Raw genomic sequence first — 24,973 nt, forward strand, 5'->3', positions numbered from 1 at the left:
CTATGGTTAGGTAAGATGACTTAGGGGCATATTGTGGGGATGTAAGATGTACTGGGTGGGGATGATGCTGGGGCGGTCTGGGATTGGAAGGTATGTTGCCATGCAATTTTAGTTTGGTAAATAAGTGAAGTTTTCAGGGAGTCATTTTTTTAGTTGACTTTGTTTTTTGTTTCGTTTATAGACAGAAGAGTTTAGGTGGTATATGTTTTATTTTTGAAAGTCTATGGAATTTATGCTGAATAAAGAAAGTGGTATTTTTGTCTGCATTTTGGACAGTAAATTGTGGTAGGTGTTGCGCTGTAGAGGCTGTTTGATGATGGAAACATATTTTTGGGAAAGAGTGGTATGTGGTAAGATTTGTGAGTAGCAGAATCATAATGAATTGGGTGAATAGTATTGCAATTAGAGGACTGGCTATAGCAGTTTTGACATTGTTGATTTGTGGTGCAAGAGGGGGTAGGCATATGATAGGAGGAAAGGAAAGGAGTAGAGTGGCTATGGAAAAAGAAGAGTGTGATGGTTTGATAGTAGGGAAGATAGGTGGAATTTGAATGAGGAGCTGTGGTTTGAGAGAGATACAGTGGATATAAAAAGTTTACACACCCCTGTTAAAATGCCAGGTTTTTGTGATATAAAAAATGAGGCCACAAAAAATCATTTCAAAATTTCTCCCACCTTTAATGTGACCTATAACCTGTACAATTCAATTGAAAAACAAACAAATCTGTTAGGGGAAAAATATAAAAAATAAAAAAAGTACAATAACCTGGTTGCATAAGTGTGCACACCCTTAAACTAATACTTTGTTGAGGCATCTTTTGATTTAATTATGACATTCACTCTTCTTGGGTAGGAGTCTATCAGCATGGCACATCTTGACTTGGCAATATTTGCCCACTCTTCTTTGCAAAAGTGCTCCAAATCTGTCAGATTGAGAGGGCATCTTTTGTGCACAGCCCTCTTCAGGTTAACCCACAGATTTTCTATTGGATTAAGGTCTGGGCTCTGACTGGACCATTCCAAAACTTTAATTTTCTTCTGGTGAAGCTATTATTTTGTTGATTTGGATCTATGCTTGGGGTCATTGTTGTGTTGAAAGGTGAAATTCCTCTTCATCTTTAGCTTTCTAGCAGATGTCTGAAGGTTTTGGGCCAAAAGTGTCTGGTATTTGGAACTATTCATAATTCCCTCCACCTTGACTAAAGCCCCAGTTCCAACTGAAGAAAAGCAACCCCAAAGCATGATATTGCCACCATCATGCTTCACTGTGGGGATGGTGTTCTTTTGATGATGTGAGGTGTTGTTTTTGTGCCAAGCGTACCTTTTGAAATTGTGGCCAAAAAGTTCACCCTTGGTCTTATCAGACCATAACACATTTTCCCACATGCTTTTGGGAGATTTGATGTATTGCTTTGCAAAATTTGGGCCTGGATGTTTTTCTGTGTAAGAAAAGGCTTCTGTCTTGCAACTCTACCCCATAGCCCAGACATATGGAGAATATGGGAGATTGTTGTCACATGTAGTACACAACCAGTACTTGCCAGAAATTCCTGCAGCTCCTCCAGTGTTGCTGTAGGTTTCTTGGCATCCTCACTGACCAGTTTTTCATCTTGTCTTTTCATCAATTTTAGAGGGACGTCCAGTTCTTTTCAGCATCACTGTTGTCCCATATTTTATCCACTTTTTGATGACTGTCTTCATTGTGTTCCATGGTATATGCAATGCTGTGGAAATTTTTTTGTACCCTTCTCCTGACTGACACCTATCAACAATGACATCCCTTTGATGCCTTCTAAGCTCTCAGTGAACCATGGCTTTTGCTGTAGCAGGCAACTGAGTAAATGTCAGGAAGATCCTACTAGGACAGCTGAACTTTATTTGGGGTTAATCAGAGTCTCTTTAATTGATGGTAGTTGTGTACCCAAGAAGACTGAATGCTGTAATTAAATCAAAAGGTGCTTCAACAAACTATTAGTTTAAGGTTGTGCATACTTATGCAACCAGCTTATTGTACATTTTTTTATTTTTTTATATTTTTCCCCTAACAGATTTGTTTTAAAATTGAATTGTACAGGTTATAGGTCACATTAAAGGTGGGAAAAGTCTTGAAATGATTTGTTGTGGTCTCATTTTTTATATCACAAAAACTTGGCATTTTAACAGGGGTGTATAAAACTTTTTATATCCATTGTATGTAGGCAAGGCTGATTGTATTAAAAGTAGGAGTATATATTTAAAGATGATTGGTATAAGTGAGAATGATGGGAGGAGTTAGAGGATAAAAGTTATGGTTGGGTGGGGTGGAATTGGGGATAGGGTAAGGAAAGTATAGTGAACGGAGCAGGCTCCACCTGAGGATTGCTACAGAAACAAAATAAAACAAAAACAACAATCAGCTCTTTCTTACCTCATTATTGAAAGGGTATCTAGTCTTAAAGGAAGACTTTGTTTTGGAGAACATCACTTTTTTTCTTTTTAAATAAAGAAAATATTGCAGAACAGAAGAGTTATTGCAGTACATTATGGTTTTGTCAAGTACAGCTCCATTTTAGAGATAATGCTGTAGGAAATTTTTATATGGTGAGGATAAGGGTAGAAACTAGAAAAAAGTTTGTCTTAGATTGCTTTCTACAGGGTGCAAGTGTATTCCAATGCACATGTAGGTTTTACTTGTGTCACTTAGATACATGTAATGTTAGTGCAAGTTGTGATGTCTATAGTAAATACAAAATGAAACACCAACATTATGCCACTAATGTTTCTTTTTGGGCTGCTCCATGAGTATGACTTCCTGTAGGTCAAGACCCTTTTATCTGGTTCAATATTTCCTCATCCCTGCTCTTTCCTGTTCTGACATGTCCTCCAATGTTCTCCCCAGCCTTTCCCTTTTCTTATTTTCTCTCCATTAGATATGTGGGTATCTCCTAGTGTTTATCACTCTTATATTCTTTTCCTACCTTTATTTCTACTTCCATTGCTGCATGGTCTGTCACTGCTTTTTGTTCTATTCCTGTTGCAGGTACCCTGTGATAATTGTGAAGGCTGCCAGCCCAGCTTGCTTGAATTTTGTAAATAATTCTTTGTTATTTGCGAATAGTAATATGGTTTGTATTCTTGCCTTACAAATGTAAGAAAACTATATGTTATGTTAAAGTGTATGTTATGTGCTGGTTCAAGAATGTAACCAAAATGTACCCCACTGGAAAAGAACAGAAATGTACATGAACTATATGCCTGTGCAAATGTATGTTTTGATAGTAAGAAGCTGGAACATACAGAGTTAACTTGCAAAACTCTAAGAAAATAAGTTGAATTGTTTATGACTGTGGTATCTCTCAGTTTCATCTAGGAGACAGGATGTCTACAGTTAGGAGTTTCTTTCTATTGTTTGGAAACAGAAATAATTACAGGTTTCAAAGGTAAAAGTATTTAACGGTTTTACAACTTCCAGTTCCAGGCAAGCTTCTAAAAGATAAGTATTTTGACACAGAGGTGTCAAATAGTGATGTCATCCAACTAACCCAGCAGTAATTGTGGCTGGTTTGTTTAGAGATATTTAAGCTCTTAGAGTACTTGCATATGTATTTGGTGACTCTGTACAGGACACTCTTAAATAGCCTTAAATCTTTGGTCATACTTACCATTTGGATAATAGTAACATTACGCAGTAGAATTGGTCACCCTTTGGGAAGGGCCCTATAGTAGCTGATAAGAAAAGGTGGTTGGTGGCAGTGATTACTACCTTATACTCTGGGCAGAAGGGGGCATAGCTAGTAAACCTGTGCCAGCCTTCCCCAGGAGTGTTTGTGTGTTTGTATATAAATCAAATCTCAAAGTGTGTGTGTATCAGCTACTTGGGCAGGGACACAAAGCACTGGTTGGACAGAGAGGGTGCTGGAGGTTTTGGTTTGATCACTCGGCTGAGATCTTAACCATATAGCTGTGCCAGTGGGGAGTCTTATTGGGGATCTGGAGAGAGAGGGAGAAACCAGCCCTAGACTGACTGTGATCTCTGTGTGTTCTTAAGGGAAATTGTACTTTACTGTGTGTGTACTTGTCATCCTTCCAATGTGCACATCCCTCACTGGTGCTAGTGGTGAGGACTGAGGCTCCTTGATTACTGGGTCAGTGCAGGGGCCTCACAATTATATTCCTGTGTTATGTACAGTATCTCTTACTTAGCCCTGACCAGGTTTTGTGCATATGTGAATAAAAAGTATATCCTTCCCTTTTCGTCTATGAAGTGTACCCATCCTGTTCTTTTAAGGTAATCTTTCAGAAGTCTACCTTCTCTTATTAGTCTCCTTTTCCTGGGGCCATCTGTTACATATCTTCTGTATATGACTAGGTTCCTGTCCCCAGTCCATAATTTCCAGTCCTTATTGAAATCTTCTTTGAAGGTTGGGCGCTGGGCTGACAACTCAACACAATAAAACACAACTGCTATTCAATCTGCAGACCATTGAAACGCTGTGGCAACTGCTAACAGGGATAAGCCAAAAGACATTGCTTTGCTATTGAAATCTTAGTACCGCCACCAGCATTTCAATCATTGACTGCACCTTGGTTGGAAGAGGTATATATACTGCTGCTATTTTTTATTGTATCTCTGTTTAATTATCCTTTTACCACTGCGAATATACCCTTCTTATCATCCATCTCCTGTATCTCTAATGGTAAGCCAAAACTAACCAATAAAACTGTTCCGCTCTGCTTTTTCCCTTTCCATGCTACTTTATAGCCTCTATCTTTTAATTTTTTATAAGCCTCTTCTGACATATGCATTTCCCGCATTGCTGTCATGGGTTTAGTTGCTTTGCTCAACAGGGAGTTTGGTCAACATCTGTTTAATTGCCCACATTTATCCAATTATGCAGATTGTCAACAGGGGTGTGAGATTGACAGTCCCTGGGTAGGAGAGTATTCCCTTTTCTCAGGGACTGTGCAGTCTCAGAGTTAGTAAATATAATTAGCAGATGGTATGGGGAGGTGCAGCCCCTGTCAAACACATGGAAGTAATTTTGTTTATGTTTTTTTAAGTAATATTTGCATGCAGAGAGAAGCAACCTTGGCACATGCATACTAGGAAGTCAATGTTTCCATTTTCGATGTAGGGTGGTTTTCCTTCAGGATGTCGGCATTCATGTTAGTCAACAAACTTAAGTTAACTCTCTATCATTTATGGCTTTAAGCATTTAATATAGATCAGTATTCTTTCTTTCCTAACACTATTATGCAGCCCATTTACATTTGAAAGACTTTATTTTGATTCTTGTCTCTCCCTTCTCTTCTTTCTTCTAATTAGTTTTTCTCATGTTCTTTTAAGTTCCCACTGATTTCTTTCCCTTGTAGTTCCCATAATCCTTTTGTACTGAATCTCTTTTCTTTGTACATGCTTCTTTTGTACCCCTGTAAACTATACATAATATATATATATATATATATATATATATATATAGAGAGAGAGAGAGAGAGAGGAGAGATTTATATTAAACATTTCCCTTTTTGGCTTTTTTGCCATGTCTTTCTGTATGGCCTGCCTCCTCACCCTACTCTGTTATTACACTTGGCAGCACACTTCTGCTAAATGCATGTCCGCTTCTCATTGGTCCACTTCTTATGTGTTTAATCTACTTCCTTTCATTCTTTCTTATCCTCTTCCTACTTATCTAATCTCTATCCAGACACCTGACCAATATAATTCTATCTTCTTTTATTGCATTCTTCATGTACCTAATCTGTTCTCTTTCTTCTCAAATATATCTATAATACATGTATGCAGTGCCTATTAACTCTTTTTGTCTCCCTCCCACCTTATGTGTTACACATATTTCAAGGTTTGATTGGTGATATAGCCTCCCATTTTGGATCGTACTTTTTCTTTCATTTAGATTTTTTTTTTTGTTACTTCCCTCTGTTGACCTCACTTTAATTTTAACACTTGTAGTTGTATGTTTCCTTCGATTTTACTTATTCAAGTTCCATCTCTCATACTATTTTACTTTTAGTTTCCCTTCTGGTCTGCCCTCACTCCTGTCCTCTTCCATCTCTCTTGATTATCTACTGCCCCTTATTGCTTTTCTAATGTCTTTCCCTTGCCTTCAGTGAGTCATTAATCTGAACTCTTTGCACTTGAATGTGTTGTTTTGTATGTATGTAATGACTATTAAGTACTCTACCCACACTGCTATTTCTGTACTATGCACTTTACAGGCCTTGACTGGTTAAAGTGACCTCTCTCCCATTAAACCCCCATATCTGTTTCCTTGTCAGTGCTCCATTTCTTTTTAGCTGTGGTTAGTTTACATTTGTAATTTGATTTTTCCCCACCTCATTAGCCCACTTCTGTGTATATACATATTTTCTTGTTTCATTTCAACGGTTTATCCCCTTATATTTCATTTAAATGCATCTTTTTGTCACAGTACATATATTATCATCTCCTACCTTGCAATTATATCCGTAAATAGTCTCTCTATATTTAATAAGTATTTGAACGTTGCCTTCTTCAAATACAGTTCAATCTTATGTTGCTCAGCTAAATGAATATATCTTTAGATTTCCATTTTTTCAGTTTTTTTTTTTTTGGTGATTGTCTTTTTCTACTTGCTATACACGTGCCATTTTCACTAAATATTAGACAAACTCTTGTGCCGTAAATTTGTACTGTTAATAGCTCTACCCACCTCCTTTCCTTCTCTAGTCATCTATTACTTCTTCTTCTTCTTCTTTCGGCTTTTCCCGGTTAGGGGTCACCACAGCGGATCACCTTGTCCGCACATTGAATGGCAGTGGAGTTTTACGGTGTCGAGTTGCCAACCCGGCGTCCAACCTTCCACAGAAGGCACACTCACACGCACACCTAGGGCCAATTTAGAGTGTCCAATCCACCTGCAGCATGTCTTTGGTATGTGGGAGGAAACCGGAGCACCCGGAGGAAACCCACGCGACCACAGGGAGGACATGCAGACTCCGCACAGAAGGCACCCCAGCCGAGGATCGAACCGGAGAACCTCTTGCTGTGAGGCGGCAATGCTAACCACTGCACCACCGTGGCCACCCATAGTCATCTATTACTTCTAACGTTTAAAAATGTTTTGTTTTTCACCATATGTGTAGATTTCTATACCTCACCCTCTACCACTTGATTAACCACTACTAATATGTTTTATAACAGTTTTCTGACATTTCTAACTCTATTTTTTCTGATATTTTTTACCCATACAAATCCTGCATTACCTATCTGCCACACCTCTCCCACCTACTCCCATAACATAGACTACTTTCACATCATATCTCATGAACTATTTCACTTCCCCCTAAGCAGTCTCTTCTCCTATAGATAGGCATGCTTTCCATTGACCATTTCACACAAACTTCTAACATTTTGTTTCCTTACTAAAGGAACTATAAGATCCAACACAATATCTGACATGTAAAGTGATATCAATCTGTGGAAACACATCACTCAAATCCTGGACCAACCAGTTTACGTCAATCCCACAATACCTCCTTAAAAAGTTCTAGCATCGTACAACTACATGCAAATGTGAAGTCTGATCAACAAAATTGCAGAACTACACACATATATCACATTGTGCTCCCCTGATCTTTTCATCATCAGTAAAACATGGCTAAAAAATAACAAATAAACAAATACTGCCACCTGGCTATAATATCTTTAGAATTGATAGACAGCAATCAAGAGCAGGAGGAGTCGCCATTATAGGCAATACTCCATTACATATCACACCATGTCTCCACAAGATACCTTTCTTCTACAAAGCAGAATTTCATATATCACGACTAAAATTAAACAGTCACAAAGCTATATGCATTGCTGCCCTCTACATTCAGCCAAGTAATAAGACTATAATAGTGGAAGACGTACTAAACTGGTTTAACAACAACATTCCTTACAATACTTTTATATCAGAAGGCCTTAACCTTGACTGGATAACTTGCAACTCAAGATGAGAGCTTAACCCCATCAATGTGTATGTCTTCCCACTAGCCATAACCCCCCTAGTGGAACTGATCAGTGTCGTGGAAGAGAAACAATACTAGCTTGGATACTGACTAATACTGATAACAACATTATGACTCTGAATGCTTACTGACATCATATGTCATCACTTCCCACTTTTGTCCTTAGCCACTTTAAAAGTTATGAAAAAAACCGCTACAACCAATTCCTCAGTTTAACTTTTCATCAAAGGCACATTCATTGAGATACTGAAAAATACATTTGTACATGTTTAAAATCACTGCCTCTATTCAAAGCATTTTTCAGCTACACTTTCCTAAATATTTTAACTCAACAAGTCCCTATTAGGAAAAAAAGAATAAAAGACAAACCCAGTCCATGGTTCACCAAAGGCACAGAACAACTTATACTACAAATGGAAAGAGTGCAGAAGTCCTGCCATCAAACCAGATCCCTTCCTACTCTAGAAAAAATCAGGCAACTAAGAAATCTTAAGCTCCAAATGAAAAACAAGCAAAAATACTACTTTAACTTTCAGGAAAAACACCACTATAATCCTAGACTTTTCTGGAAATTTGTTAATAACCTGCTCAAACCACGACAACCCACCATACCCCACTTCAAATTATGACTAGCACAAAACCCATAAATGATAATTTATCTCTCATTTCATCAATATTATCCTTAAACTACTGAAAAATAACCCTGGTAGTCTGACTATGCCATCCATCCCTTTAAACCAATAAAAAAAAAAAAAAAAAAAAACTAAAGCCCACAACCATTTCTTTCGACAACTTACTATCAGAAAACCTTGCTATGGCATCAAGAGTAATAGCACACTTTGTAACTATACTCAGTAATTGCTCCATAAAAGTAAAATCTGTAATATCTGGAAGACCTCTTACATTACTCCCTTACATAAAGGTGGTACTTCCACAGACTTCTCTAATTATAGATCCAGTACAATTCCTAACTATTAGCTAAGATCCTAGAAAGATGCATATACAACTTATGAAATACCTAACTACTAACAACATTATCACAAACATCCAACATAGTTACAGACCTAAACATAGCACCTACTACAGCCCTGCTTATCTTCGTAAACATAAATTTAGACTGGATAAATGCCATGTCTTGCATCCACCATCTTCTTAGATTTATCCAGAGTATTCAAGACTGTCACATATCAAAAGCTACTAACTGACTCATCTTATTAAGCCTCTGTTAATTTGCAGTAAACTGGTCCACAACTAACTCTCTGACAGGCAACAGGCAGTTATGTAGCAACAAACCTATTCTTCTCGTCTTCCAGTAACTATAAAAGTACCACAGGGAACCATTCTTGGTCCAATATTCTTTAATATCTACACCAACTCCTTACACAAAACATCCGACAATGTCACAATAATACAATAAGCAGATGATTCTATTCTCATCTGCTTAGCCCAACCCTCTCAGCACTACAAAAAATCACAAGTCAACTTCACTTCTATTAAGACATAGTTTTCCAACTCCCAGGACCTCCTTAACCTAAATAAAACAAAACTCATGCTTTCTATTCCTAAAAACAGTAATAAACAAACTTCCACCATCACCTCCAGTGATAATAACCCTAGTAAATTGTATCCCAAACCAAACTGCTATGTTTATATACTGTATATAATGTTTATGTTTATAAACTGAAGGAAGAACTCTCTCTCTCTCTCTCTCTCTCTCTATATATATATATATATATATATATATATGGCTTCACTATATATGACTGAAAGTTCATATTACCAAAGCCCATTTGACTGAGACCAAATGACCGAAAGTTCATTTGACCGAAAACCCAGATGACCGAAAAGCATCATTGGCTGGTATATGCCCTGTTCCCAGTAGTGCGACCCTGGAGTGAGAAGATATTGTTGCGGTGTGGGGGGCATAGCCCCCCACATTGGGGGGTGTGGGGGGCATAGCCCCCCACATAATTGCAGTTTATGCACTATTATATACATGTGTACCCATTAAAAATACATTAAAACATATAACATCACTAAAAACTGGTTACAAAATGTGGGGGGCACAGCCCCCCACACCCCCCCTAACTTTATATTCTCACTCCAGGGTCGCACTACCATGGGGAACAGGGCATATACCTGCCAGTGCTGTTTTTCTGTCAAATGAGTTTTCGGTCATCTGGGTTTTCAGTCAAATGAACTTTCGGTCATTTGGCCTCAGTCAAATGGGCTTCGGTCATATGAACTTTCGGTCATATGTAGTGAACCCATATATATATATATATATATATATATATATATATATATATATATATATATCTGTATATGTATATATATATATATATATATATATATATAGATAGATAATATATGTATGTATATCTCACATAATTGAGAAAAAAACACCAAAAACATGGTACCTAAATAAAAAAGGTTATCTAAATAACCTAACACTTGCTACAAAAAAAAAACACAGCAAATACATTTCTACTGCCATCTCCACTGTATGCTTCACCCATATTTACAAACTTAAAGCTACCCTTACAGCAAACCTAAGATCTTGCTACAACAAATTTGCAAAATTTGCCTCAAGCCTTCTTCATATACTAATGACTGAGTTGCATTAAAGAAAATGAATTGGTTAGAACTCCCCACTCACCATACGTATACCCAATTAATCACAGCCCACATCCTACCACATCAACCAGAAAACTGTCCACCATTACAAGACTTTCTATCAAGCTACATTTCAACTAGGCAGTTAAGATCTAGTTCACAAGCTGTCCTTACTACCACCAATTAAAAAAACTGAGCAGGTGATTCACTATATTCAAATTATATCACAAAATCATGCAACTCTACCCCACTTAACAGAAAACATACAACTCTTGCCATATTTAAACTTCTTCTTCAAGAACACCTCTCTCAAAAATAGTTATGCCTCTGTCATACTCCTGACTAACAACCTCATGAACAGCTGTCTTATTTCCCTCCTACCATTTTTATGACATTATCTCACAATGAATACCCAACCACTATCTTCCTCTGTTTAATCTATTCAACTACTGTACCCTACTGCACCCTATATTAAATTTCTCAGCTTTTCTTCTGACTCAAGACTAAAAACTTTATTTTCTATACCATCTATCCCATCCTTGTCTACTTTCACCCTGTGTCTATACACTGTAAATCATATACTTTTTCAACATGCTTTTTATTTACTTTAAAGTGTGCTGAATAAGCTGTTTTTATTTTTCTTTAAACTTCTCTGTTTTCTACCTGAAACATATAGATATATGTTTCTGTGTTTATCATATATAAATCCTTTTCTGCATTTGTAAATGAAAATTAATGTATAAAATATATAAACATGGAACTTTTCTACCCGGGCCTCCACTAACAAGGGTTATGCTTGTCATTCCAGTTGGATTGTCCCTGTAATCAAATGGTGAAACAAGTAAATAAAAAATAAATAACAAGGTACATATTTTTTACATTTAATAAAATAAATAATAAGGTACATACTATTTACATTTGATAAATCACTTCCTCTGTTATTCTTAGTTTGGTTCTTTCATGCTGAATCTTTCCCATCACTGTGTTTCTAATCTCTTTCTTCTTGACTCTTTAATCAGTTTTTCTTTTACTCATAACCTTTACTCCATTTTAAACATTCAGAACAGTCCTGGCTCCCTCTTTTCCGTCATCACTGCTTCACTGTTTCTTCTGTCCTCCCTCGGCCTGCTGCTGTTCATTTTCTTTTGGCCCCTGTTCTGGTTTGCTATTTTTTTGTAGATATCGTAGGGCTTCCCCTGAGTCAGTCACTGTTTTTATTCTGCTCTGCAGGGAAATCTTAAATGTAGCTGGATAACTCCATCTCCATTTAATACCCTTCTCTTTGCATTTATGATTACCTGGGCAAATGCAACTGTTCTGTTCCAGGTCTTGAATGAGTAATCGTGATCTACCAAAATTCTTCTGTCTCCTACCGTCCATTTTGCCCCTGTTGTCCAGGCATTCTGTAGAATTAATTCTTTCATTTCATAAGAATGAAAGCCTATAATGATTGGTGCGCAGAATCTGTTTAAGTCTGCATCCAGTATCCACACTGTTTTGTGCACTGTCGCTATCTTGATACAGTCCACTTCTATAACAGCCCAGCTTGCACATGGGTCTATCATGTTTTGTTTCTAGTCACTGAATCTTCATAAATTTCAGGTTTTTGTGTCTTGCCTGATCTCCCCTGGTCCAATAGTTTTAGTTCAAGATAGTCTAATCTCACTTCCACATATTCTGCCCATGCTTGAAGCGCTGTGTTTTCATTATTAAGTTTTGTATAGTTATAGATTTCATTAAGCTCCATGGAATTTCTTCTAATTTTTTCTCTTGCATTAACAGATTTTCTCTTACTGCTTGTTTAAGATCTCTCATTTTGTTCCATACTACAGTAGGTGTGATCTGTTCATCTTCTCTGGTGTTGTTTCCCATCACTTTTGTTTTTCTTTCGTTATCACTCTCCGATTTTCTTTTTCTTTACCAGGTCTTTTCCTCATCAATTACATTTTGCTGTCTTTCTGTTCTGGATTCATGACTAGAAGAGTCCAGATCTTCAATTTTTGCTATTTAATTTGCTTTTCATGGACCATAGACTTGCAGATCATACCTCTCAACCTCTAAGATCACGAAATCTGGACAAAGTCATATATAATGGGGGGACAAAGGCCCAAAATAGGGACAGTTTTTAAATATTGATCTTACAAACAGAAATTTGATAGAATAACAGATTTTGCATTAACATAAATTTTCTGAAGAGTATGAAGACTGTGACTTAATAATCTGTCATTATTTTCTGACTTCAATCCTGAATGATTTGCCAGCAAACCAAAACTTTATGAGGATCAGACCAAAAATATGAGGTAAAAATCTGGACATTCTGCAAAAATCTGTACAGCTGAGAGGTATGTCAGTCGCAGATGAACATCTATTCAGGCTGCAGCCATACCAGAAGTCCTACATAGTGGCGGCTGGTGACTTCAAATCAAGGGGGGGGCTGCAGGAGACAGCTGAATGGGTGGAGCCAATGGGAAGGGGTGTGGCCAACTAGAAAGGGGCAGAAGGACCTCACAACTCCAACTAGTCTCTGTCTCATATTTCCTGCTTAGAGTATAGCATAATCCCCTACACATTGCAGTTTGCCCTTCCTTTCCATTGGACAGCTTTAAGATTCCAACCTAGCTCTGCCATGTGCCCTATCCATGGTCTGTTTAGCATTTGTATTCCTCTCCAAGACATGAGTAAGATGCGACAACATATAGTGTAGGCAGCTGCTATATGGGAATTTATTTATTGCATTTGATTACTGGGAAAATCTGACTGAGCAATAAAACCCCTTTTCAGCGAGGCCCGGGGAGAAAAGATCCAACTAATAAAGATATATAAGATATATAAAATATTGAGATAACAATCATCTCTGCTAAGGTAAAAGGAGTAAAATAAAATACACATTGTCATACATTTACTTACAATGTAGACATATGCTTTCACACTGCAGTCTACAGTACACAGAGTTTCATTTTGTATGTTTGTATGTATATCTAGCCCAGTTGCACCTTCTGTGTATTTCAAGCTGCATTAGCCAGCATAAAACATCTATCAGGCTTGTGCACATTTTTGTGTGTCATATATTCATGGTTAAGGGTCTTTAAATTGAAAGACACAATGATGTGTCAAAACTGTTGCACTGTGGATTATGCAAAGGCTACAGTATAGCAGTAGGTGAGAAGCACTGGATATATGAACCACAAAACATTACACAGAATGATGAAGTATATATCACATGGGAACAACTATTACCAGACATTCAAAAATAAATGCAAAAAATATAGTAATTCAGGAAAAAAAGACAAAAGAAGCATTATCACTGAAATTGCTACAGTGAGCTATTACAATGTCTCAAGTGGCATAAAACACAAAGTCAGAAATATCAGGATTTGAAAGCAGAAACATGAGCAAGGTGGAAGAAAATACCCAGACAGTTTCAACAGTAATGGGACTGATAGGACTAAAAAGTACAATCCGTCTTAAGTATGCTACCAATACACCTAACTGCAGGAGCAGGCAGTTCTGGGTATTGAGACAAGCACTCTTGGCTAACAAAGAGTGAAACAATACTGACTACATGAACTTTAATACCGCCTGACTTAGGAATGAGGTCCATTCCCATCATGGTTTTAGAAAACAAACTACTTGGAAAAATTTAAATGGATTTCACATGCTTGTTTAAAAGGAAATAAACTGATGATTGTGCAGAAAATCAACTTCATCCACTGCAATGACTGACAAACACTTCATATATCTTGCAAACAATCCATTCCACTTCCATAGTTTAGTCCTTCTACAGTCACAATCACAATGAAGATTACCACTCTAAGTTCTCTATTCATTGGTCACAAAGCATCATGACTATTCCATTCCAACTCTCAAGCAATAACTTCTACAAAATACCCCAATTCCACCACCCACCCCATTTCTTCCATTCATCAAACACTTATGCTTTTATATATACCAAAAAATGGTTTAATAAACATTTCTTTACAATTTAGCAGTCAAGTTTGATGTTAACTGAGTGACCTGAAGAGACCAACTGACTTCATTAAGTGCACATCTGACCCAATTGTTTTTAACATGTTTTTTAATGTCCACATCTTCAATCCCATCAGTCATAAATGAGTCCGCATTAATGTATTCTGATAAAAATAAATCACCTAAAATCTGAAAAAAAATCTTCTAAAACATTCAAAGGATGGTTGCCCAAGTCTGGAGCATTCCTACATGAGAATATAACCAAATCTTGTTATTTAGCCTACAACACATAACAATTTTTCCTCTGCCCCCATGACCTCACCCAGCTGCTCATCTACTTGCACCCACTCAGCCCATTCATTCCATGGGGAAGCCTATCATTTCCAGGCTGGCCAAGAGCCCTACTGCCAATCTGCTCTTGCCTACAAATTCACCATTAATCCTCTGTTTCCAGATAGCATGAGTCAGGTATAAGAAATAGGCCAGCTTTCTGGTCCTTTGCAGCAGCCTGCCCTCTCACTTTCCCCTCTGGACGTTCCTACTCCACCTTCAACAGCTCTTCCAGGCTATGGTATAGCTGTCCTCTGAGGGGAAGTGCACGTCTGCATGCAAAATTCCTCTCAGCTTTCAGTGCTAATATACCTGGTAGGGTGTACTCAGTAGGCTTAAACTCCACAGGGTATAGTGCTCACACATGGTATCACCCACCTGGAAAGCCACAGCTGCCCCCCAGGATGGCCAAGTAAACAGCAGCACCTCATTCTTACCCTTTCCGACCAGCTAATACATGTAACCTAGCTACAAATCAAACTCTGGTTGCATGCCCCATAGTCAGGGCTTTATTCTTCTACACCACAGAACTACATAATATCTAAAAACTTTTGTACTCTTTCAACTTCTGGAACAAAAACATTACTGAAAAATACCAACTTGTGTGTATTGTTGATAAAAAAAATGAAATTTGATTAGCTTACTGTTAAATTAACAAAAATCAAAAGCTTGTTAAGTTATACAGAATAAAACTGCATCTGGCAGAATATGCTTACATTACCCATAGCTCACATTTCTGTTCCTAGTCTCCTATATGCAGTATCATTATTTACTAACCTACCCATGGAGTTGATACGTAAGCCTACAAAATCTGCAGTTAATCAGAACGTAATGCATAACTCTTAAGTAAGCATGCTATAACAGATCTACTTTTTTACCATTGAAAAAAATAAAAATGACCCACCAATTTTATATTCTACCTAAACATTTCTAGCCATCCAATGAACAAATGTTAAAAAAAACTTCAATTTGAATTACAACTTATCAAACCCCCTTGATCTAAGAATCATTTAGGTGATTCTCTCCATCACATATAGCCAAGCTTTGCAAAAAAATCTTTCTACCAAAGTAGAAAGACTTGCTGGCCTCATAACTTAATTTCCCAATTAATAGTTAAATAATTAAAATTCGGGCTTCCTTATCCTTCTACCTCTCTTCCTGTCCTCATTCAACCTCTAATAATCTTCAGTGACTGACTGTCCATCTCCATCATGATCACGAACAACAAAGAAATGAAGTAGCTACGGATTCAGGAATCAATTAAAAAAAAGCTGTTTGCAATGGTAGCACCACCACCATAGAGTAATGAAAGGTACTGTGCACTGCCTCTACTGATTGTTATCTCACTCTGTTTTTTGGAAAGAGAGCGAGAACCAATCAGTAGCTATCCTGCGGTCCATGTCACATACGTGACTGTGGATGTGGCAGTCCGACTTCCTTCCACTTTACTGTGTGGTTAAACCACACAGACTTCTAGGAATCACACACTGATGCAGTACTCTCCATAATCTGGACTGCTGTGTCCAGATTTACAGAAACCAAAAAAAATCCGTGAGTCGCCGAGCATGCGCAGTCTGAGTTCCAGGACTTTGCGAGTCAGTCGGACTCACTTAGAGCACTAACCAGTCAGTTTAATTTATATTTTTTATTTTAAAAAATGAAATGTACGTTCGTTTCTTTTCTTCACACAGCTGGGGGCTGCAGTCCTGCAGTCCAATGCCACGAGTCGCCACTCCTACCTTTAATGCTATTCTTGATGATTGGAGAAAAAATTTACACCAAGGTTATTATGCATGTTGCTGCTCAGTTTTGGAGGTAACACTATTAAGTATGTGAAATGAGTGGCAAGAACTTTTAAGTGTGTCTATTTAAAGAGGTATATAACTATGATCACTTACCTAGTATTGCTCCTATGTTCTTAATAAGAAAGACTATAGCAGTATAGTTAAAGACTGGCAAAACAATTCATGGTCAGAGTTCTAAACCCATTTCTGTCAGTATAAGGCAGAAATCACGAATAAGGAAAAACTCTGGGAAATAGGTATCTATATGTAAGGATAAAAAATTAATCTTAAGTTAAATATTTTATAGAAGGAGAACAACCTAATGAAGAAAATGAAATTTAAAAGGGTGGCATTTAAAAGGGTGGCATTGATTTATACTGAGACAGAGGAAGAGTGACCTAATGAAGAAACAAAAAAGGGGTGGGTAGTGTTTATTGACAGACAAAATATTCTTGAGCAGATACCTAATGATATTACCACTTAACCAAAGCACAACAGAGGCAGGAGGGTTCTATGGATCAAGTTCGTAAAGGAAAGGAACAAATTGAATATGGTAGGTACATCAATTGGCACTAAAGAATATTATTTTTATTTTATTTATTTTTATTTTACATTTGTTGACCAGGATAGTCCAACTGGATGCATGCCCATTTTCAGCGGAGGCCCGGGGAGAAAAGCTCCAAGGGTAAGCAGATACAGCTTTACATAATACCAGCATTACATATTACAAACAGACTATTTACAATGATTCCATAAGTAAACAAGTTAAACAAGTTCCACAGGTTAGAGTCAATCCCGAGTGTAAATCAGGATTAAATTAAATTACACAGTAAGATGGTTAACAGATTTGTACACATTCTAGAGAGAGTTAGCCAGGCTTGATACATTGACATAGCCAGTTAAGTGCCAAATGTTGTTTGAGTCTAGTTTTAAATTGACCTAAGGTGGAAAGTAAGGTAATATCAGCTGGAAGAGAGTTCCAGGGTCTACTTACAGAGTTTGCAAAGAGAGCATCACCGACTGTGTTATTAATTTTGCTAGTCTGAATTAGTAGTTTGTTAGAGGATCAAAGTGGTCTAAGATTGTTATAGGGGGTGATAATATTTTTAAGGGAAGGAGTATTGTCCCGATTATAGAGGATTTTATAGGCCATAATCAGTTGGTTATACTGGATTAGGCTGGGTAGTTTAAGCCACCCAAGCTGATTTAGATTGATGCAATGATGTGTCCTAAAAGGCAGCCCAGTGGCAAACCTGGCAATGTGGTTGTAGCAAACTGAGAGTTTGTTAAGGACAGTCCTGTTTAAATTTGAGAGTAGAGGGGATGCATACAGAAGGGTTGAAAGAAGGTGAGAGCGAGCTATGGCAATTTTAGCTGGAGGGGTTAGGAAGGCTTTTATTCTGTAAAGTGACCCTAGTTTTTTATTGATGGTTTTGATAGTTTGGTTAACATGTAGGTCGAATTTTAGATTATTATCTATGATGATACTTAATAGTTTTGTAGAGGGGTCAGGGGAGATTATTGTGCCATCATTTGAATTTATGGTAAAGGTGAAAGCGGTAGACCTACGTGTTGGTGAAAATAACAGCATTTTAGTTTTTTGGGATTTAGGATCAGACAATGTTAAGAAAGCCAGTTTTCTATTGTATTAAAGGTGGTCTGGGTAGCTGACCATAACTCTACTGGAGATGTGGCTGAGCAAATCAGAGTAGAGTCATCAGCATATTGGATACAGCTGACTTTTGGGATGACAGTATAAAGGTCGTTAATGAAGATGGAGAACAGCAAGGGCCCTAGTATAGAGCCTTGTGGTACTCCAAGGGTGTTAGGTAGAAGGTTAGAGAGTTTGTTCTGCCAGAGGACAGCCTGCTGTCGACCATTCAGGTAGGACTGAAACCATTGGAGGGCTCCAGTATCTGGACAGAATGTTTGCAGGGTGTAGATTAAAAGTTGGTGATCAACCATATCGAATGCCTTGGAAAGATCCAAGAAGAGAGCTGAGGATATATAATTATTGTTGCAATCATGGTTTATGGTGTTGGTAAAGGCTAGGAGGGCTGAAGTAATGCTGTGATGAGGACGGAAGCCATGCTGAGTGTCTGCCATAAGGTGATTCTGGATTAGGTGGTGCATGAGTTGTCTATGAATACATTTTTCCATAATCTTTGCAATTGGAGAGTATAGCTATTAGCCTATAATTGGAGAATTCAGTAGAGCTACCTCCTTTGTGAAGTGGGATTACATAGGATATTTTCCAGATGGTGGGAATTTTAGCTTCTACTATGATTCGATTGATTAGTATTGAGATGGGGTAAGCACTAGCATCAGCTGATTTTTGTAGGTACTCAGCAAGGAGTTGATCAACAAAAAGTGTAGTGGGTTTTAATTTTTTGATCAAGGTACGGATAAGTGAAATGGCAACTGGCTGGAAGCTAAACGCGAGTAGGTTTCTAGGGGTGGTACTTTCAGGACCAGGGGAGCTAGGAGGTAGTTGGCTAGCTAGGGCTTGAATTGTCTCAGTAAAGAATCGGTTAAAACTGTCAGAAACATCTTCAGGGGTTTTATCAATAGCAGTAGCAGGGATTGGGGTTGAAGTTTGTCCAGGATGTAGTAGATTATTTAAACCTGCCCAACACTTCTGAGGGTTATTTTGATTTACTGTCTGTAAATTACAGTAGTATTTTTTTTTGTCTTGTAAAATGGATTTTTTAGTTTCGTTCCTGGATTGCCTGTATTTAATGTGATCTTAGGGGTCTTTAGAAGAATGCCATAAAGCCCATGCTTTGTTTCTAAGGGTAATTTTGAGTTTAGACCCTTTAGAAAGCCATGGCGCAGTTTTTGCCTTTGTTCTCTTTGAACGAACAGGTGCATGCAAATCAAGGATCTCAAGGAATTTGTTGTTAAAGTATGCTACTGCTTCCTCTAAGGGGAGGTGTTTTAGAATAGATCAATTACATGAGTTTAGTTCTTGATGGAATTTGGCAGGGTCAAAGTTTTTATTGTTTCTAACCTTTCTGAGTAAGGGTTGTTGGGAATTAATGGCTTTGTGCTTAATTACATATGTGAGAAGGTGATCGCTTAGGCCATCAGGGGGGGTACCAGAGGTGTACAGTTGGGGGTGACTATTTATGAGTAACCAGTCAAGTATGCTTTCTTTTTGGTTGGGTTTACCTATCCTGGTAGGGGTGGATATGATTTGTGTAAATGCATGCAGGTTAACATGGGTGGTTGGGGATTCTGAGGAGCAGGTGCCCCAGTCTATGTTAAAGTCTCCAAGTAGTAGGGTTTCTTGGGGGTAGTGACATGATAGCCAGTGCAGAATATCTTCAAGTGTAGATATATTGTTACCTGGGGGAATGTACATACAGATGGTATTAATGCATTTATTTTTATTAAGTTGCAATTTGGTGGCAAGAATCTCTGAGTTATTAATCTGAGGTGGTTGTATTACATCTGTGGTGACATTCAACTCAGACTTATAGAGTACAGCTACCCCACCCCCCTTCCTGGAAGCACGATCCAGCCTGTGTATGTTGTACCCAGGTGGTAACACTTCATTGTCTGTAGTGTTAGGTTTTAACCAGGTTTCAGATAAACAGAGAATCTCAGGGGAGTGGACATCCAGAAGTGCATGCAATTCATGTACCTTGTTATTAATGCTTCTAATATTGAAATGACAGGCTAGGAGAGAGTTAGTTGGCCTATTAATTGTAGGTTTGTAGCTTAGATTGCAAGTAGAGGGGGTATGTGTATCTGAAGTGGGTGGGCCAGGGTTGGGGTGAATATCACCACCAAGTATTAGGTTAAGTCTATACTTGGTGATGAACTTCAGGAATTTGTTCATTAGTTTGTGGTAGTGTTTGGATCTAGAGCTAATGTGCCTGGCGTTGAGATGTTGATAGACTGAACAAGATGTTGGATAGGACCTGGTACTGTAAGTATGGTTGAAGGTGGGAGGATTTACAGCTGGGGTGATAGTATGGCCTTTCGGGACCTGAAATCCCATGAGAAACTGGTTTTCATACAAGGTAAGGAGGTATGGTGTGAGCAAGAGGGGCAGTAAAGAGGAGTATATCATTATTTGTGATTCAGCTAGTGAGTTAAGGAACTGTTTTACCTGGTGATACAACACCAGAAGATAGAGTGGTGAGGTAAAGGTACTGGAAGGGGGATGGGAGAATGCCAGATGAAAACTAATAGGTGCTATTGAAATTTAGGTAGAAGAATGGGGGTGGAAGGAATTATCCCAGATGAAAGCAGATAGGATCTAGAAAGTGGGGGAGTGGCTATAGCACTTTAAATTTAGAGGTACTGGGGGAGGGAGGGAACAGGGAGCAGGGAGGGGAGCGTAGCGAGGGTGAACGTAGCGGGGCTATTGCAGTTTACAAGGTTTCCTAAGGTGTCCTAAAGCTATAGGATAAGTATTATAGCTCCTAATGTAAGAGTCAGTTTACTTAAGTTACAGGGGAAGGAGGCAAACACTCAAGTAGAAAAAAAGAGCCCTATGGCTGACCAAAATGGTGACCTGCTTAATTACACAGCACTGTAAGTGAAAGCTTAACAAATGCTTTTTGTGTAATATTAGTATGAGTTGCCTGTCTAGGAGAATGTTTGGAAGCTGGGGCCCTATTGTCCATGTTGGCAGGATCTTCTAGCTGACAACAGACTGACCCTGAAGAAACTCCAGAGATATCTGACTTCCTGGTTAGACAGATGTGCCTAATATTTAAAAAGACACAACGGAAAGATGGCAACTCAACAAGTAGAGGAAGAAGCTGAACAAAATGTCCCCACTTCTTACTTGAGTTATGAAATAGGGATAGTAAAGGTGGTGAAGAAGTAGCATATCAACTGTTATTTTCCCAACCTTTCAGAAACCTAATGATGAATGTGACATAGGGTCATGAATTAGAAGGATACCTAGGAATAGACAAGACCAATGCATAAATCCTGGAAAGGTTTTACTGGCCAAGAATAATGAAAAAAGAAATTAAGAACTTCAGTAAGGGATACGCTGAACACCAAAAGGCAGAAATTTACCTAGGCATTAAAATCTTTACCATACAGGTGCCATTTGTATGTATTGCTCCTGACATTGTTTGGCCATTATCAAATACAGCAATGAGCTTCACTACATGTTGGTTGTTCTAGACTGCACATCTAAACAGCCTGGGGCTAGCTCTCTGCATAAGTCTAGTGCTAAATCAACGCCTAGAGAGTTATTCTTAATATTTTCCACCGTAGGAATAAGTACTCACTAGCCTGGGGGATGACTCCATTTACACCCACAATAACGCAACAACTGTGCATTATGCTCAGGCAATTACAAACTTGAATGAACCAGCCTCAGACAGATAGATTCATGAAACATTTTAACAGAACATTAAACTCAGTGCAGAGAAATGTCAAAAATACAGACAAAACTAAGACCACTTAATACTACAGCTCCTGTTTGCCATTAGAGAAGTACCACAAAACTATACAGGATGCTGTAGTTTTAGTTTTTATATGGTAAGCATCCTCACAGACTTTTAAATGTTCTCATAGATTCTTGTCTTTAAACTGCCATTCAGAATAGCTTCCAAAAATTTCTTGTATCAAAGCGTCTCTATTACCGTGTAATATAAATAGGATCAGAAAAAAGTAAAACTATGAAAGCATAACTGATAATTAGAAAGGAAAAAAAGGGCTTATATTCGGAGTTAATTACCTAACTATATATATTAGCAAAAAGAAACCCCCCAAAATTGGTATAGAACACTGTAGCAACTTACAAGAGAGGCTGAGAGTGATGATGCCCATCATATGAGAACACATAAAAATATTAGACTAAGAGGAAGAAGTATAACACAGAAATGCAAAGAGCAGGGAATTCAAATCCAGAGAACAGATTTCAGTTGTGGTTCCTTCTGCAGAAAACAGTTTTTGATTGAATAGGTGGGTCCATTCAAAATAGCTGAAGAATAAAATGATAAACTGATAAAAAACAAAGAGTCAGAAAGATTGCTAAGAGGAAGTCAGAAAATATATGTATCAGCATTCTGAAACCATGGGAAAAACTGTAGGCCTGTATAATTACAAATTAGTGGAACTGGTGTAGAAAGAAAACTGACCTGTAAGCCTCCAGTTCAGATGGAGCATTTACTACCAAAGCCACAGAAACAAGAGTTAAAGGAATAGCTATCAAGAAACACAAAAGTGTTTTCAGAACCACTTGGCACGACAAACCAAACTCACAACCATATTCAGACCTTTCCAGGAGAAAAGATTAACTAAAACATTACAGAAAATGAGTCCCAAAGGCTATGCAATAAAAAGTACAAAAAATGCTTAAGGGTATTAAAAAGCAAGTGGAACAACCCCACCATAATGTTAGCCCCAAAGCCTGCTGGGCAATCATATTCTGTAATGATTATGGGAAACTGAACAGCATTTTACAAATGTGACCGCTACCCAATGCATAGGGTAGACAATTTTACAGAATAGTTGGAGAGGGCAAGAGACTGCATTAGAACTAACAAAGGGTTTGTTCCACCACTATACCAATGGCTTGTTAAAGGACTACCACCCATCTTGAGGATCTGAACCCAAAAATCTCATGTTGGGGGGTTCATGGAACATAGTTTTGTAGGTCTCGCCCTAAGATGTAACAAACTGATGCAATATAAATTCTATTGTAAACAGTGCTGTGATATGATGTTCTAGAATTCAGTAGTATAAATAATGTTGTAAATCTGTCTATACAGAAAATGTGTTGTTCTTTAAGAAAGAACAAAACAGATGGCAAACGACAACAACAAAAAAATAATTTATACTGTTTTGAATGTTCAGTGCTACAAACTGCAACCATATAGATAACTAGATAAATATATATAGTCAATGTGTCTGTACATTGTTACATAGATTATTTAGCTAGGAAGACTGTTTTGTCAAACTGCTAGTTCATGACAGGATGCTGGCATTTGTGTTGCAGGATCACTGTATAGTGGGGAGTAAGATTTTGCCCTATACCCACAGTTTTGTGATATCAGAGTTGCTATATATAATTAACAGTAGATGTAGGTGTACATCCCTTGAATGGGGATGCAGGGGGCTTATCCCCCTGCATAAAACATTTTTTGCTTAACTGAGTTTTGACCATTTGTGGTCAAGGTAGGGTATGCCGATGTAGTGAAATATAACCATATATGTTATAATTTCACCATTGGCTGTATTGCGATGGCACTGAAAAAAAAATTGGGCCCATGTTAACTCAGTCTACTATCCTGGTTAATAAAGAATAAATACATACATAATGGTGACAGAGAGTTTTACATTACATTCCAAGATTCTTGTCTTTAAACTGCCATTCAGAATAGCTTACAAAAATTTCTTGTATCAAAGCGTCTCTATTACCGTGTAATATAAATAGGATCAGAAAAAAGTAAAATTATGAAAGCATAACTGATAATTAGAAAGGAAAAAAAGGGCTTACATTCGGAGTTAATTACCTTCTCTCTTTTGATTCAGGCTGAATCTTTTCAGAAAACCTCAACAAAGATTGCAAGGAAGATGTGGTGGAAGAACACCAAGATGATCATCATCATTGTCGTTATAGTAGCCGTCATCGTCCTCATCATCATCCTTTTAGCGACTGGCGTCATACCGACTTAAGAAAAACTTGCTTACTTGACTCACAGATGGCACTTTAAACTGACCAATGTATATAAATGAAAATCATTGAGTAACATTTTATAAAATGTAAGACATGTGAATGTACTGAAGTATGGTGCAAAAGTATTTTAAAGACTGCATATAATTAAAAGCTGATGCTGGTATATACATATCTTCATTGTTTCATGAGGTGTCTTTTGCATCCAACATTTTCTGTCTGCAGTACCCAAATTAGATTCTACATGCTATATAAATGTATTTTTACATGCAGGTTGAGCACTGATAATGAAGATGTAGCCCTGAAAGCAATCGGAATCCCAAAAGAGATTTGTCCTTGATGCTGTTTTGCTGGTTATACAACACAGCAGTATGCAGGGAACATTAGCGTGAATCAGAAACACAGCACTGTTTGTTCCACATTCCTACTGTAAAAATGTTTCATAATGAGTCATTATGGTAATATATCTTTAAGACATTCATTCATATCACTTACTATTATATTATACTATAAATCTTCATACGCAAGGAAGAAAAAATATGACTGCTCTTTATACATCATGTGCTTATATTCAGTGACATTTAAAAGTTGTTGGCTCCATTCTCCACTCTGTCCAAAATTTTGAACAGTTACTAAA

General features: G+C 37.7%; 1 protein-coding gene across 1 annotated transcript in view; it reads left to right on the forward strand.

Moving 5' to 3' along the window:
- The window catches only part of LOC122793284 (vesicle-associated membrane protein 8-like), a 188,754-nt gene extending 164,244 nt beyond the window's left edge, over positions 1-24,510 (forward strand). Inside the window, exon 3 of the mRNA XM_044061148.1 lies at positions 24,195-24,510. Coding sequence (XP_043917083.1) covers positions 24,195-24,338 — 144 coding nt within the window. The 3' untranslated portion in view covers positions 24,339-24,510. The remainder of the gene's footprint in view (positions 1-24,194) is intronic.
- The last annotated feature ends 463 nt before the right edge of the window (positions 24,511-24,973 follow it).

This window comes from Protopterus annectens, chromosome 2.part0, assembly GCF_019279795.1.
Source record: "Protopterus annectens isolate FY-2018-M chromosome 2.part0, PAN1.0, whole genome shotgun sequence".
Taxonomy (NCBI): domain Eukaryota; kingdom Metazoa; phylum Chordata; order Ceratodontiformes; family Protopteridae; genus Protopterus; species Protopterus annectens.